General features: G+C 49.3%; 1 protein-coding gene across 1 annotated transcript in view; it reads left to right on the top strand.

The window, feature by feature from the left end:
* Nucleotides 1–16,916, top strand: part of LOC132571681 (zinc finger protein 420-like) — a 52,342-nt gene that overhangs the window by 20,602 nt on the left and 14,824 nt on the right. The window contains exons 6-7 of the mRNA XM_060238474.1: nucleotides 82–1,047; nucleotides 5,423–5,432. Coding sequence (XP_060094457.1) covers nucleotides 82–1,047; nucleotides 5,423–5,432 — 976 coding nt within the window. The remainder of the gene's footprint in view (nucleotides 1–81; nucleotides 1,048–5,422; nucleotides 5,433–16,916) is intronic.

Raw genomic sequence — 16,916 nt, forward strand, 5'->3', positions numbered from 1 at the left:
CTTTCCTCCTACAGCCACACACATGTCTTTGGAACCTACCAGCCTTCTCAGGTGCTAACAGGACCTCTCTCTTTCTTCCAGCAGAGGATGATCAGCGGAATGAGGAGGTTGAAGAACTTCATCAGCAAATGCCAGATAGAGTTACAAATGATGACTTGAAAGAAAACGTGAGGAATCGAGGCAGGCCTAAAGGGAAAAAAGGCAGCCGTATGAGTGAGAAGAGAGATGGAAGACAGTGGAATGAAAATTCTCCAAAGAACAAGATAATTAAGGCAAGTAAAGCCATTCAGTGTAGAAAGAGCTTCAGAAAGAGATCACAGCTCCTTCTGCATGAAAGAATACACAGAGACGAAAAACCTTTTGAATGCTCAGAGTGCGGAAGGAGACTGAGTACAAAAAGCCATCTTAAGGTGCACCAAAGAAGCCACACAGGGGAGAAACCTTTTGAATGCTCAGCGTGTGGAAAGAGATTCAGTCAGAGTGCCCATCTTCAACAGCATCAAATAACTCACACAGGGGAGAAGCCATTTGAATGCTCAGTGTGTGGAAAGAGGTTCAGTTGGAAGGACCATCTTCAGAGGCACCAAAGAACCCACACAGGGGAAAGACCTTTTGAATGCTCTGAGTGTGGAAAGGGATTCACTCTGAAAGGCAATCTTCAGACACACCAACGAACCCACACAGGGGAGAGACCTTTTAAATGCTCTGAGTGTGGAAAGAGATTCACTCGGAGTGGCAGTCTTCGGCTGCATCAAAGAATCCACACGGGGGAGAAACCTTTTGAATGCTCAGAGTGTGGAAAGAGATTCAGTCAGAGTGGCTATCTTCAACAGCATCAAATAACTCACACAGGGGAGAAGCCTTTTGAATGCTCAGTGTGTGGAAAGAGGTTCAGTATCAGGGGGACTCTTCAATTGCATCTAAGAACCCACACAGGGGAGAAACCTTTTGAATGCTCAGTGTGTGGTAAGAGATTCAGTCGCAGTGACAGTCTTCAACTGCACCAAAGGACCCACAAAGGGGAGAAACCTTTTGAATGCTCAGAGTGTGGAAAGAGATTCAGTCGGCATGGTGATCTTAAACAGCACCAAAGAACACACATGGGATGAAACCCTGTAAATGTTTAGCGTGTGGAAAGAGATTCAGGTTCAGTGGCCATCTTTAGTATCGTTAGAAAACGCACAAGGTAGCTCAACAGGACCTAAGAACCTCCATGCAAGAAATATTTTGAGTGCTCAGAGTATGGAAAGAATTGAGTTACATGAGCAGCCTTCAGTGTGATTAGAGAACCTACACAGAGGAAAAACCTTCCGAATACCCAGAATCTGGAGTTTCAGTCAGCATGGAAATCTTCTACAGCATCTCAAAACCCACACGAGAAGAAACCATGTGACTTCTTTGAACAGTGGTGGCAAACCTTTTAGAGACAGAGTGCCCAAACTGCAACCCAAAACCCACTTATTTCTCTCAAAGTGCCAACACTGCAATTTAACCTGAATACTGAGGTTTTCGTTTAGAAACAAACAATTCATAGAGAAATTAACAAACTGAAAGAACATTTGGTCTGGATAGCATTTGCTTAGGAAACCAACAAAATAGTAACATGTCAGAACGATGGTGAGAGTGTCAGAAGGCAATAAACGGAGGCTGTTCATTGCTCTGTTGCTTGCAAGTCTGGGTTAAACTGAGAACATGCCTTTCCCAGAGGTGTTCCTGTCCACCTAATTTATTTTTGAACATGTAACATACATTATAAACATCATTCTAGTTTGCCATTAGGAAAAAAGAATACATTAAAATATAGCGTGTTTAGTAGGAGCCGGTGGTTAGGGTGTCCAAATCAGATCTGGGAGGTCCGGATTCATAGGCCCACTCTGCCCTGGCAGCTTGCTGGGAAACCTTGGACTAGTAATATACTCTGAGTTAACCCACCTCATAGGTTCATTGTGAGGATAAAAGAGAAGGGGAGAGTGTGTGAAACCACTTCAGTGTCCTTTTGGGGGAGGAAGGCAGGGGATACATGATGTTAGTTAATAAATTCAGCTGATGAAAGGAGTCCACTGATTTATATGGCTAAATCTGAATCCAGCAGCACCTCAGAGAACAAGATTTTAGAGAGTCGAAGCTCCTTTTATGTAATTGAGGGAGCTCTAATGCTGGATAGCTTGTGCCCCCTCCCCCAAATCTTGTTGGCCTCGGAGGTGCTCCTGAGATCGAATCTAGTTGTTCTACTATGGACCAGCACGGCTGCCCTTGGAAACTTCAGGGATAGTCTGAATTGTATTAACTAGAAAGTCTGATGAGAAAGGAGGGCCAGTTTGTAGTGGTTAAGTGTGCGGACTCTTATCTGGGAGAACCGGGTTTGATTCCCCACTCCTCCACTTGCACCTGCTGGAATGGCCTTGGGTCAGCCATAGCTCTCACAGAGGTATCATAGGAACATATGAAGCTGCCTTATACTGAAGCAGACCCTCCTTGATCCATCAAAGTCAGTATTGTCTACTCAGACTGGCAGCGGCTCTCCAGGGTCTCAAGCTGAGCTTTTTCACACCTATTTGCCTGGACCCTTTTTAGTGGGAGATGCCAGGGATTGAACCTGGGACCTTCTGCTTACCAAGCAGATGCTCTACCACTGAGCCACCGTCCCTCCGTATCCTTGAAAGGGCAGCTTCTGGGAGAGCTTCTCTCAGCCCCACCTACCTCACAGGATGTCTGTTGTGGGGGAGGAAGATAAAGGAGATTGTGAGCTGGTCTGAGACCCTGAGATCCAGAGTGAGGGGCAGGATATAAGTCCAGTATCATCTTTCTTTAAACTAAAACTGCAATCCTGTGCATGTGTAGAGAGTAGGTGCCACAGTGCTCACTATAGATTACTTCCCAGTAGCCATGGAGAGCAAGCCCAATGAGGAAAGGCTAAGGGACTTGGGGATATTCAGTGTGGAGAAGAGGAGGTTGAGGGGGGAGACACGATTGCTCTTTTGAAGTCTTAGAAGGTCTGCCGCTTAGAGGAGGGCAGGGAGCTGTTCCTGCTGGCAGCAGTGGAGAGGAGAGGCATAGGAAAAACTTTTTAACACTAAGAGTTGTTCAGCAGTACAATCGACCCCCTTACTGGCAGTCTTTAAGCAGCGGCTGGATAAACACTTGTCAGGGGGAAACCAGAACAGCAGTGCAACAATTTGCCTTATGGTCCCTGTAGCTTGAAAGAGCTCTGCTCAGATATTGCTATCAGAAACATTGTATTTGAAAGCAAGGAAGGCTGCAGTTCTTCCCTTTCCGCTCCTAAACCAGAGGCGATCTGGGCCGCTGTTTCTACCAGGTTAGTGGGATCCAATATTTCCTGTAATAAACCAACATCCCTTCAAAAAAACGTGCTTGATTCAAGGTCCTGATCTCTCCTCCCCCCCCCCCTCCATCCCCACACACCCGTGCTCTCTTCTTCCCTTCGGCTTGGACCGTGCCACAACAGTTTTGAAATATGAAACACAAACAGGTCTCGGCCACATGAAAACGTGAAACTGCCTTATACCCACCTCTCTAGTGCAGGGGCTAAACTGTGGCTCTTTCACACACCGTGTGGCTCTTGAAGCTCCCACCAGAGAAAGGCATTTGTCTCTTTAAACCACTTATTCAAGCCAAGCTAGTCAGTGGCTTGGAGAATGCATTTAAAGTTCAAGTTGCTTTCTTTCCACCTCTCTCCCGCCCCACCTTTTTTCCTTCCTTCTCTCAGACATCTGATGTTCGTGTCTGGTGGCTCTCACACACCTGACATTTATTCTATGTGGCTCTTTTGTTCAGCAAGTTAGACCACCCCTGCCCGAGTGGGTCCCAACTAACCCCCTCCCTAAACCTGCAAGGAATCTCCCCCTGTGTGTTGTGCTTGGGGGCTGCATTGTGGTTGCCCCCACCCCCCACGTCAGAATTCCAAAGGTGCCCACGAGCTCAAAAAGGTTGGAGTGCCCTGTTGGCTCTCTGAAAGAGGCCCCGTTAGGCTTGCCAGGTTTGGGTTGGGAAATACCTGGAGATTTGGGGGAAGGAGGCTGAGTTTGGGGAGAGGAGGAGCTTCAATGAGATATGACTCCAGCGTCCACCTTCCAAAGCAGCCATCTTCTCCAGGAAAACTGATCTCTTATTGCCTGGAGAGTCGTTGTAATCCCAAGAGGTTTCCAGCCACCACCTGGGGGTTGGCAACCCTGTTCTGCACCCATGCTCAGAAGGGTATAATGCCACAGGGTCCACCTTCGAAAGCAGATATTTTCTCCAGTTCTTTTGCAACTATTGTGTGGCTCTCAAAGCCCCCACCGCCCCATCGGCCATCTTGGAGAAGGCATTTGTTTCTTTAAATCCCTCTCCAAACCAAGCCACTCGGAGCCCTCTCTGTGTGTACGTGTGCTCCCCGTCTCCCCCCTATGCATGAGGCTTGGCTCTCCTCAGAGGTGCACCGAGCCGCACTGTGCTGAAGCTGGACCCTTCCGACTTCGATGCGGCTGACGCACCTTTTAACTCTTTGAAGCCAGAAGTGAGGGGGAGCGAATCCTTCTCCCACATGGGCTTCAAAGAGTTAGAAGGCACGCTGGTCACATCAAAGGTGGTAGGGTCCAGCTTCGACGCAGGATGGCTCGACGCGCCTCTGAGGAGGAGGGATTCCACTGAGCATGGCTGCTCCGGGGAGGGAGGGAAGGTGGGGTTCTGCGGTGGGTGGGAGCTAAGCCTTATGCACGGAGGTGGGGGGGCAAGGGAGTGCGCGTGCCCACAGAAAGGGCTCTGAGTGCCGCCTCTGGCATCCGTGCCATAGGTTCGCCACTGTCTTAGGTCATGAAAAGAGCATTTCTCTTGGTTCACAACTGGAAGAGAACCACAGACCATACAAAGCATTGAAATGGCATAAACTCTTGTAGAAAGCTTGAAACTACATAGAAACCTTATCCTACCCAGGAAGAGATGTTAAAAATGCTTGGAGTAGGGATGGAGCGTTGGCTGTGTTCGAAGCCCTCAAATAGACCTCACTGTGTAGTAAGGAAGAATGGGTTCTGTCCACTGAAGGAGAGGATCGGCTCATGCCTTCTTTACCATGAGGATTTATTTGGGTTGAGAGGAAAAAATTACATCTCCCAACACTTCAATATCAGACCTCCCCTGCCTGTCGAACAACCCTGTAACCGGGAAATTTGGGGTGGAGGGGCCTGGAAAAAAACTTGGTGTGAGGGGAGGCCGGCGGGAATGGCTGGTTCCTCCTTCTCGTTCTGTCTTTAGCTCCCTGGCTCTCCCCCATCACTATCGCTCTTCCGCTTTCTCTCTCTTTCGCTCTCTCCCTGTCTCTCTCTCTCTCGTCTTGCACTCTCTGGAGTATTGTGTTCAGTTTCGGGCACCACATTTTAAGAAGGATACAGACAAGCTGGAACGGGTCCAGAGGAGGGCGACGAAGGCGGTGAGGGGTCTGGAGACCAAGTCCTGTGAAGAAAGGTTGAAGGAGCTGGGGATGTTTTGCCTGGAGAGGAGGCGGCTGCGAGGTGATAGGATCACCATCTTCAAGGACTTGAAGGGCTGTCATATAGAGGAGGGTGCAGAATTGTTTTCTGTGGCCCCAGAAGGTAGGACCAGAACCAGTGGGTTGAAATTAAATCAAAAGAGTTTCTGGCTCAACATTAGGAAGAACTTCCTGACCGTAAGAGCGGTTCCTCAGTGGAACAGGCTTCCTCGGGAGGTGGTGGGCTTTCCTTCCTTGGAGGTTTTTCAACAGAGGCTAGGTGACCATCTGACAGCGATGAGGATCCTGTGAATTGTGGGGAAGGTGTTTGTGAGTTTCCTGAGTTGTGCAAGGGGTTGGACTAGATGACCTTGGAGATCCTTTCCAACTGTGATTCTCTCGTCACTCTCTTTCACAGCCGCTCTATCACTCTCCCCCTCTCTCTCTCACTGCCACTCTCCCCCCGTGGCGAGTGGGGGGTCAGGCTGCTTCTGAAGTGGAGGGAGGGGTTGGGCGGGAGGTTGCTGACTTCTGTCTCGGCATGAGAGGAAGGAACGAACATGCCCATAGTCAACAAGGGGGACCTACAGAGGGAAGGGTTTTTTTAAATACAGCTGCCTCTCCTCCCGGCATCCCCCCCCCTCCATAGCTATGGACCTGTCCCCGAATATCAGAGACTGGTATCTGTAGAGCTGGCGGGTGAAACCTGTGAGATACAGATTCTCCCATCCCAGTTGTCCTCCCCATCCCATCCTTGATTTGCCCAGAGAGAATCAAGAAGAAGAAGTAAGGTCCCCTCTTCCTGCTCTGACCCACCCCACATCCATGAATCAGAAAGTAGAAGAATTGCAGATTTGTACCCCGCCCTTCTCCCTGAATGGGAGACTCAGAGCGGCCTACAATCTCCTTTCCCTTCCTCCCCCACAACAGACACCCTGTGAGGTGGGTGGGGCTGAGAGGGCTCTCACAGCAGCTGCCCTTTCAAGGACAGAGGCTCAGAGCGTCCTACAATCTCCTTTCCCTTCCTCCCCCACAACAGACACCCTGTGAGGCGGGTGGGGCTGAGAGGGCTCTCACAGCAGCTGCCCTTTCAAGGACAGAGGCTCAGAGCGGCTCACAATCTCCTTTCCCTTCCTCCCCCACAACAGACACCCTGTGAGGCGGGTGGGGCTGAGAGGGCTCTCACAGCAGCTGCCCTTTCAAGGACAGAGGCTCAGAGCGTCCTACAATCTCCTTTCCCTTCCTCCCCCACAACAGACACCCTGTGAGGCGGGTGGGGCTGAGAGGGCTCTCACAGCAGCTGCCCTTTCAAGGACAGAGGCTCAGAGCGGCCTACAATCTCCTTTCCCTTCCTCCCCCACAACAGACACCCTGTGAGGTGGGTGGGGCTGGAGAGGGCTCTCACAGCAGCTGCCCTTTCAAGGACAGAGGCTCAGAGCGTCCTACAATCTCCTTTCCCTTCCTCCCCCACAACAGACACCCTGTGAGGCGGGTGGGGCTGAGAGGGCTCTCACAGCAGCTGCCCTTTCAAGGACAGAGGCTCAGAGCGTCCTACAATCTCCTTTCCCTTCCTCCCCCACAACAGACACCCTGTGAGGCGGGTGGGGCTGAGAGGGCTCTCACAGCAGCTGCCCTTTCAAGGACAGAGGCTCAGAGCGGCTCACAATCTCCTTTCCCTTCCTCCCCCACAACAGACACCCTGTGAGGTGGGTGGGGCTGAGAAGGCTCTCACAGCAGCTGCCCTTTCAAGGACAGAGGCTCAGAGCGTCCTACAATCTCCTTTCCCTTCCTCCCCCACAACAGACACCCTGTGAGGCGGGTGGGGCTGAGAGGGCTCTCACAGCAGCTGCCCTTTCAAGGACAAGCTCTGCCAGAGCTATGGCTGACCCAAGGCCATTCCAGCAGGTGCAAGTGGAAGAGTGGGGAATCAAACCCGGTTCTCCCCGATAAGAGTCCGCACACTTAACCACTACACCAAACTGGCTCTCGAGTAAGCTCTGAGCCAAAGTACCTGGAGGAAGCTCTGAGCCAAGGCTTGTTCCTCCACCTCTGACCCCTCAGAAGTCCTGATGAATTCCTCCTTGGAGATTGTCTCTTTAGGCAGCAGGCTGAGAAATCTCATCTCACTACTTGAATTTGGAAAGGCATCTCCTTTACTGTTGCCAAGAGCCTGACAAGGAAAAACACCCCCTGCCTCTTTTCCAGAGGCTGAGTGTGTGGAAATGGGCCTCTGAAGAGAGAAATAACATCCCATAATGCCTCTGTTAAAGGGAGAGAAGACTTTTCTCCTCCAGGTATTTGCCAACCCTTGTTGGCAAAGTATTTCTTTATGAATCAACGTGAAGTGATACCCAGCTGAAGAAAGGTCATAGGTCGTTAGGGTTTATTCTTTTTAAATCTATTTTTAATGTTGTACACGATGTAGTTGTATAAAGTGTATGATTTGAAGTATTTTTCAATAAAAAGTTTAAAAGGTTTTTTTAAAAGGAAGAAAGGTCATAGCTTGTTAAAGAGCTCTTTGTAGGCATCAGGTATGGGGCAGAACAGGCCTACTGCGGCCTGCACCCCTCTTCCATCTTGACACCTGAAGAGGCTTCTCTCTCCCTGTCTCATGGGTAACCTATTGCCACTACCTGTCCTTTATACGAATGTCCTTTTGTGAGGGTCAGGACTCCTAGGTTCCCTTTCAGATCCTGAGGCCTGGCCTCTGTGTCTCCCCCTGCCCAGTGCCTGGTCACCACACAGACAGTTTATTACCTCACAGGCCCCCGAAGGAATACCCACTTGCTGACTGCCAGCGTTTCCTCTACACTCCTTTTTAAAATAGCATGTCCAGTATTCTATTTTATCCCTGTATGAGCCCCATAGGTCCTTACAATCAGCGACCCAAAAACTTTGGGTAATACCCTGCCTCAGAGACGTCCGTGTGGCCTCAACAAGGGCCAGGGTCTTCTCAGCCCTGGCCCCTGCCTGGTGGGATGAGCTCCCCCTGGAGATCTGGCCCCTGCGGGATCTGCTCCAATTCTGCAGAGCCTGTTGAACAGAGCTCTTCCTCCAGGCTTTCAGCTGAGGCAATGGCTGTCACTTGTTACCGGCCTCCCCCCCCTCATTCCATCCCAGAGCTACAAGATCTGCTGGGCCCGGACAATAGGCCACGTCTGTGAGGCAGAACTTGCCATTTTAGTCTCAATAGTCGCTCTGTAGTTTTAGATGTTATATATTTTAAATTGGTCTTTTATTGTTTTTTTAATTGTTGATTGTTTTTATGCTGCAACCTGCCCTGAGCCTGCCCTACAGGAAGGGCGGGCTAAAAACTGAATGAATAAATAAAAATAAATAAATGGTGGAGGTCAGAGAAGCACAACCAGAATCAAAAGTTAAATTCCTAGGGTGGCCAAACTTGCTTAATGCAAGAGCCACGTAGAATAAAAATCAGATGTCTGAGAGCCACAAAACATGAACGTCAGATGTTTGAGATCCGTAAGAAAGGGAGAGAGGGAGGGAAATAGATGGAGGAAGGAGAGGGAGGTTGAAAGAAAGCAACTTTAAACACATTCTCCAAACGGCTATCTGGCTTCGCTTGGAGAAGTGATTTAATGCCTTTTCCAGGCAGTTGTGTGTGTGTGTGTGGGGGGGGGGGGCTTCAAGAGCCACGTAAAGCATGTGAAAGAGCCGCATGTGGCTCCCGAGCCACAGTTTGGCCACCCCTGTTATATACTATTTATTAGAAAATGTTCACAAGCTTAGCATAGCACCAGATCGAGTTAGGGATTCAAGATAAATGGGTGTCAGCTCTGTAGTTATCCTCAATTAAAGACGTTCTCTGGGGTGTCTGGATAAAATTCTTTACAGATAGACCGAAACAGACACTTCACAGGAAAGTGTCAGAACTAGAACTAGAAAGTACGCAAGGTTATATAGCTTATCTGGGACCGTTAGACCATTCTGCCTAAATTCAAGCCCAAAAGTGCACGTTGGCTCTTACAATTGAACATATGAACATATGAAGCTGCCTTATACTGAATCAGACCTTTGGTCCATCAAAGTCAGTATTGTCTTCTCAGACTGGCAGCGGCTCTCCAGGGTCTCAAACTGATGTTTTTCACACCTCTTTGCCTGGACACTTTTTTGGAGATGCCGGGGATTGAACCTGGGACCTTCTGCTTCCCAAGCAGATGCTCTACCACTGAGCCACCGTTCTCGCAGAAATGTTAGGTACAGACGGTAAGCAATTACTTTGTCTCCACAACCAGACAAAGATAACCTTGAGACAGAAAGTGCTCTCAGCTTGTGGGCTGCCACATTCTTGTGTCTGTTACAACGTGCACCGTTAACTATAGCAATAGATTTGCATTGTACTGAATGATTCACAGAATCCCATAAATTATTAGGGAGTATGGTCTATGCTACTTTAGTTTGCTGAAACCAGAAACCTAGCATCAGGCTTTTTGGTGCCCTAGGTGAGACTTGTACTAGCTCTCCCCCCCCCCCCCTCCAATTTCAAAACAAAACAGAACAATGTAGGAAAAATTGAGAACACCAGACTTGAAACTTTTCACATTTTAATTTACTTTTTTAATCTAAATTTTATTTATTTTTTTAAATTGTGAGAATAAGTAATACGACATTATCAATCTTTGTTTTTATCTCTCTATGTGCAATGTCAACTGGGTTGACATTTTCATTTGAGTTATCCACTATGACCCCAAGTTCCAGTTCAAACCCTATCTCACCCAGTTTGGTATAGTAGTTAAGTATGCAGACTCTTATCTGGGAGAACCGGGTTTGATTCCCCACTCCTCCACTTGCGTTGCACATTGCAATGTGTGCAGCTTGCTGAAACTAGGATCCTAGCATGTAATTTTCATATGAACATACGAAGCTGCCTTCTACTGAATCAGAACCATCAAAGTCAGTATTGTCTACTCAGACTGGCAGCGGCTCTCCAGGGCCTCAAGCTGAAGTTTTTCATGCCTACTTGCACGGACCTTTTTTAGTTGGAGATGCCAGGGACTGAACCTGGGACCTTCTGCTTACCAAGCAGGTGCTCTACCACTGAGCCACCATCCCTCCCCTAAAGTCAGTATTGTCTAGTCAGACTGGCAGTATTGTCTACTCAGACTTGGTAAACAGAAGGTCCCAAGTTCAGTCCCCGGCATCTCCGATGAAAAAGGGTCCAGGCAAGTAGGTGTCTCAAACTGAAGTTTTTCACGCCTACTTGCCTGGACCCTTTTTCATTGGAGATGCTGGGGATTGAACCTGGGACCTTCTTACCAAGGAGATGCTCTACCACTGAGCCACCGTCCCTTCATGTGTCATGTTAAGATTGATGCTTGGCTTCCGTTCCGTCCTGTTTTTAGATTCCCGATTGGCTCTGCCACTTTCCTCCTGTCAGCCTTTTTTTTGGTAGCAGAAACTCTTTTGCATATTAGGCCCACACACCCCTGATGTAGCCAATCCTCCTGGAGCTTACAGTAGGTCCTGTAAGAAGAGCCCTGTTAAGCTTTAAGAGGATTGGCTACATTCGTGGGGTGTGGCCTAATATGCAAAGGAGCTCCTGCTACAAAAAGCCCGGCCTCCTGTTGTGTTGTTTATGAATGCCCCGTTTTGTTGGCTGTATTGACTCTCTCTGTGCAGGCTGCTTTGAATTCAAATGAGAAAGGCAGGCGATAACTGATGTATAGAAGCAAATAATATGCAACTAGGGCTCCTCATCCCCCTAAGCTCTGCCCCCTCCAAGGCTCAACCCCCCCCCCCCCCCCCCAATCTCCAGAAATTTGTCAATTTGAACCTGGCAAGTCTAGGAACGTCTGGCCCCTATCAGTCCTCTGTGGAAGGCCAAAACAGCCCTGGGGTGTCCCTGCCGTCTCCCCCTGCCTCTCAGTCACAGAAACCCCTGATGGGATGCTATGTAGTTCTGCAAATTGTCTCATATTGAAGGAATTCATGACATTATTTCTGACACCCCTCCTCTTTCTTCGACTGAGAGTCAGACTATGACATGCTGGAGGAGAAGAAGCTCGAGAGTCCCTTGGACTGCAAGAAGAGCAAATTAGTCAGTCCTAAGGGAAATCAACCCTGACTGTTCCCTGGAAGGTCAGATGCTGAAGCTGAAGCTCCAATACTTTGGCCACCCAATGAGAAGGGAAGAAGAAGATATTGGATTTATATCCCGCCCTCCACTCCGAAGAGTCTCAGAGCGGCTCACAATCTCCTTTCCCTTCCTCCCCCACAACAGACACCCTCTGAGGTGGGTGGGGCTGAGAGGGCTCTCACAGCAGCTGCCCTTTGAAGGACAACCTCTGCCAGAGCTATGGCTGACCCAAGGCCATGCCAGCAGGTGCAAGTGGAGGAGTGGGGAATCAAACCCGGTTCTCCCAGATAAGAGCCCGCACACTTAACCACTACACCAAACTGGCTCTCCCTGGAGAGGATCCTGATGCTGGGAAAGACAGAATGCAAAAGAAGACAGGGGACGGCAAAAGATGAGATGGCTGGACAGTTACTGATGTAACTGACACAAATTTGAGCGGACTTCGGAGGATGGTGGAAGACAGGTGGGCCTGGCGTGACTTGGTCCATGGGTCGCAAAGAGTCGGACTCGACTGTGCGACTGAGCAATAACAACAACAGACTATTACAAGTGAAAACAATTCTATTTTCAAAACCACATGGTTGTTGATGGCTTTTGGAAATGCAAATAACTTCATATTCAAATGTTTTAATGTAGAACCAAATAGTAGTCAAGACTAGTGCACCTTTAAGACCAACTAAGTTTTATTCAAATGTAGTTACATCAGAACTGACAGGGAAAAATGTACCTTGCCAACCTCCAGGACTGGATTGACAGGGGAAAATGTAGCTTGCCAACCTCCAGGACTGGGTTGACAGGGGAAAAGGTACCTTGCCAACCTCCAGGACTGGGTTGACAGGGAAAAATGTAGCTTGCCAACCTCCAGGACTGGATTGACAGGGGAAAATGTAGCTTGCCAACCTCCAGGACTGGATTGACAGGGGAAAATGTAGCTTGCCAACCTCCAGGACTGGGTTGACAGGGAAAAATGTAGCTTGCCAACCTCCAGGACTGGATTGACAGGGGAAAATGTAGCTTGCCAACCTCCAGGACTGGATTGACAGGGAAAAATGTAGCTTGCCAACCTCCAGGACTGGATTGACAGGGAAAAATGTAGCTTGCCAACCTCCAGGACTGGATTGACAGGGGAAAAGGTACTTTCCCAACCTCCATCTTATCATTTGTTTTAGTACGTCCCTTATTCCCTATGGAGATGTATTCCCATAGGAAATAATGGAGAATTGATCCACGGGTATCTGGGGCTTGGGGGGGGGCTGTTTATTTAGGTAGAGGCACCAAATTTGCAGCATAGCATCTGGTGCCTCTCCCCAAAGTAGCCTCCAAGTTTCAAAAAGATTGGACCTGGGGGTCCAGTTCTATGTGCCTAAAAAAAAGGTGCCCCAGCCTTCATTATTTCCTATGGAAGGAAGGCATCGGGCTCCACCGCCAAAGTCCCCAGATATTTCTTGAATTGGACTTGGCAACCCTTGTTGTTCAGCCGCACAGTCGAGTCCGACGCTTTGCGACCCCCTGGACAAGGTCACGCCAGGCCCTCCTGTCTTCCACCATCCTCCAAAGTCCGCTCAAATTCATGTTTGTTACATCAGTAACGCTGTCCAGCCATCTCCTCTTTTGCCGTCCCCTTCTTCTTTTGCCTTCTGTCTTTCCCAGCATCAGGGTCTTCTCCAGGGAGGGCTCCCTTCTCCTTGGGAGGCCAAAGTATTTGAGCTTCAGCTTCAGCATCTGACCTTCCAGGGAACAGTCTGGGTTGATCTCCTTGAGGACTGACTGACTGGATCTTCTTGCAGTCCAAGGGACTCTCCAGATTGGCAACGCTAGGGGAGGCGAAAACACAGCAAGGAATGCAGGTGCGGAGGCAGTCAAAATCCCGGGATCCCCTCCCCCTTTTCCCTCCAGGAGGCTGCAGGCTTCTCTCGCCTCCTCCTCCGAATGAATGAGCCCACCCCCTTCTACGGAAGTCTCGCCCAACCACGCGTTGAAGAGTGCAGCGAATGGCTTTGCTCATCCTGCACAAGTGTGTCCCCCCCCCCCCCCCATGATCTCTGGCGGGGCTTCTTGCTTGGAAGAGCATCATCGCCTGCCCGCCTCCCCCACCGTCGCCTGAGCTCTGCAGACCCGCAAGTAAGGAGGGAGGGGGCTCCAACCGTGGAGGAGGGGCGGGGGGGGGGGATCTTGGCTTCTGCCTTCTTTGCTGCAAGGCCAAGGGGAGCCCAGCCGGATTGGGGTTTGCCCCCCCCCCCTTGTGCTAGGGCGGGCTGGCGTTGGAACAAAGCAGGAGTCAAGGGATACCTCTAAGACCAACCAAGTTTCATTCAGAACCAGAGAGAATCAAGAAGAAGAAGTAAGGTCCCCTCTTCCTGCTCTGACCCACCCCACATCCATGAGTCAGAAAGTAGTAAAAGAAGACAAATTGCAGATTTATACCCCGCCCTTCTCCCTGAATCAGAGACTCAGAGTGGCTTACAATCTCCTATAATATCTTCTTCCCCCACAACAGACACCCTGTGAGGTGGGTGGGGCTGAGAGAGCTCTCACAGCAGCTGCCCTTTCAAGGACAACTCCTGCGAGAGCTGTGGCTAACTCAAGGCCATTCCAGCAGCTGTAAGTGGAGGAGTGAGGAATCAAACCCAGTTCTCCCAGATAAGAGTCTACACACTTAACCGCTACACCAAACAAGAAGTTACTGGAAGAAGTGCCCAGTTACCCACCAGCACTGTAGCGGGGTCCATTTGTGTGGGCCCCTGAGCTTGCAAGATGTCAAAACTACGCAGTTTTGGAAATAGGGTTGCCAAGTCCGACTCCAAAAATATCAGCGGACTTTGGGGGTGGAGCCAGGAGCAAGGGTATGACAACCACGCTCGAACTCTGAAGGGAGTTCTGGCCATCGCACTGAAAGGGATCACACTCCTTTTAAATGCCTTCCCTCCATTTGGAATAATGAAGGATCAGCTTCTTCTGGGGCTCATGGAATTGGAACCCCTGGTTTTGAAGAGAGGCCACAAATGCGATGCTGAAAATCTGGTGCCTCCATCTCAAAAAACGGTGCCCCCAGATACCCATGGATCAATTTTCCATTATACCCGATGGGAATCGGTCTCCATAGAGAATAATGGAGTGCCCAGCAGATATTTCCCTCCCTCCCCTTGCGTTCTGATGACCCTGAAGCGGGGGGGCCCCCTCCAAACTGGGGGATCCCTGCCCCCACCTGGGGGTTACACTGCAACGTGGGAGAATCACGTGAAAGGTGGGAAGCAAGGGAGAACCGCGATGTAAATAACGACAAGATCTGTAAAATAATAATACCAAATTTATCACAAAATCTTCAAAGACGACGATCACCACCGCTACTAAATATAACACAAAAGGGTGTGACAGTTCAAACATTCGCAAAGTACACGCATCCAAGCACCAGTTAACAGTTTTTTCACAGGCAATGAATCCAACATTAAAGTGCTTCGTGCCAGGAAGTGCTTGCAGAACAAAGTGCCAGTGCAGTATGACTGCAAAGTAAGCCTCTTTCTTGAAGGCTCCTCGGTGTCCCTCTGTTTCTGATCTCTTCATCAAAGAGAGCTATCCGAAGTTCTTATTACGTGACGGCACTAAGAAAGAACACTGAAACATGGACAAGCGCACAGAAACCTTCCAGTGGCGTATCACCTTTTGCGTTATGGTGGTTCTCGCCGTCTTTGAAGATTTTGTGATAAAACCGGTATTAGTATTTTGTGTATCTTTTTGTTATTTACATCACGGTTTTTCCTGATGGATTGGCAACCCTGTTTGGTAAGGAAGTCAACATGGCACTCCACGTATGTCTGCTGCATTGAGTCACTTGATACAAAAAGAGTGTAAATTAGCTAAACGCGTACAGGAATCAATTCAGTGTTGTACCAGAATTTGTCTAAAATTTGGAATGGTATCGTTATCAGCATCTTGTCACCAAAAAGGGTATCGTAGAGCTGAATGGGAGTGAATATGAGAGGGGTTAATAGAACTGGGGGGGGGGCGGGTTTCAAGGCAGTAGGCTAACAGGTGACTTGCTGTTGCCTGCCTTTGCCCCGTTGCACAGAGTGGTGAAGCTGCAGTACCGCAGTCAGAGCCCTCTGCTCGCAACCTGAGTTCGATCCCAGCAGAAGCTGGGTTCAGGTAACCGGCTCCAGGTTGACTCAGCCTTCCATCCTTCCGAGGTCGGTCAAATGAGTACCCAGCTTGCTTGGGGGGGGGGAAGCATAGATGACTGCGGAAGGCAAGGGAAAACCACCCCGTTAAAAAGTCTGCCGTGAAAACGTGAAAGCAACGTCACCCCAGAGTCGGAAACGGCTAGTGCTTAAACAGGGGACTACCTTTACCTTTTTGCCTTTGCATAATGACCCAGGATTTTGCCATCCAAATGCTAATTAGGGCCAACCCTACTTAACTTCCAACATTCCAGGCTACATAGGTAGAAACCCACGGGCTTCAGGTGGAAATAACGTTGCACAGAGATGAGGGGAAATCACTGCTGCGGGGGGCGTTGCTCATGATGTCCTAATATCGTTCCAGGATAGAATATCCGAGTGCTGGACTACGAGGAGGATCGTTTGCAGAAGAGTGCTGAGCGTGTGTGCTAGAAGGATCTAAAGGGGTTTATTTTTGGGGGGCCCTGAGATTCAGCTGGGAATAGAAAATCCCTGGAATGTGTTTATGGATAACCCCTCCCCCCGCAAACTAGGCTCAGTTAGGATGCAAATGCTGGTTGTTTAGAGTTGGGTGAGAGATTCTTGGGACATAGAAGAACACAGAGGGGCCGTGAAAACAGCTTCCGCCAGACCGTTGACTTATGACCGTATGAAAACAGCTTCCGTCAGACCATTGGCCACAAATGGCAGGAAAAACATACAGCTGTTCTTATTGCGGGCAAACTTTCCGAGAGACTTCGGCCTTGTTGGCGCATGAGAGGACTCACATAGGAGAGCAAATATATAAGTGCTCGCAATGCGGGAGAAAGTATCCTTGTTGTTCTGACCTCTTCAGACACCAGAAGATCCATGCGGGAGAGAAGCCTTATCGATGTGCTTCAGAGGGTGGCAAGTGTGCCAGTCAGAATACCCCCCTGCCACCATGGCAAGGAGCCCGACTGGCAGACAAGGTAAGCAATTGCCTTAAGTATGGGGAAACCTTCAACAGCATATCAGCGCAAGAAAACACGCGTGTTGGAGGATCAGAACAAAATGTGGCACAAACGGTACTCATTAAAATCCATGCTGAGGTGAAGCCTATGTGAGCTGACCTCTGAACTTGGGCCCCACATTGGTATGGATTCTTTGGTTACACAGATAAGAACATAAGAGAAGCCATGTTGGATCAGGCCAATGACCCATC

Source organism: Heteronotia binoei, chromosome 5 (genome assembly GCF_032191835.1).
Source record: "Heteronotia binoei isolate CCM8104 ecotype False Entrance Well chromosome 5, APGP_CSIRO_Hbin_v1, whole genome shotgun sequence".
In the NCBI taxonomy this organism is placed as follows: Eukaryota; Metazoa; Chordata; class Lepidosauria; order Squamata; family Gekkonidae; genus Heteronotia; species Heteronotia binoei.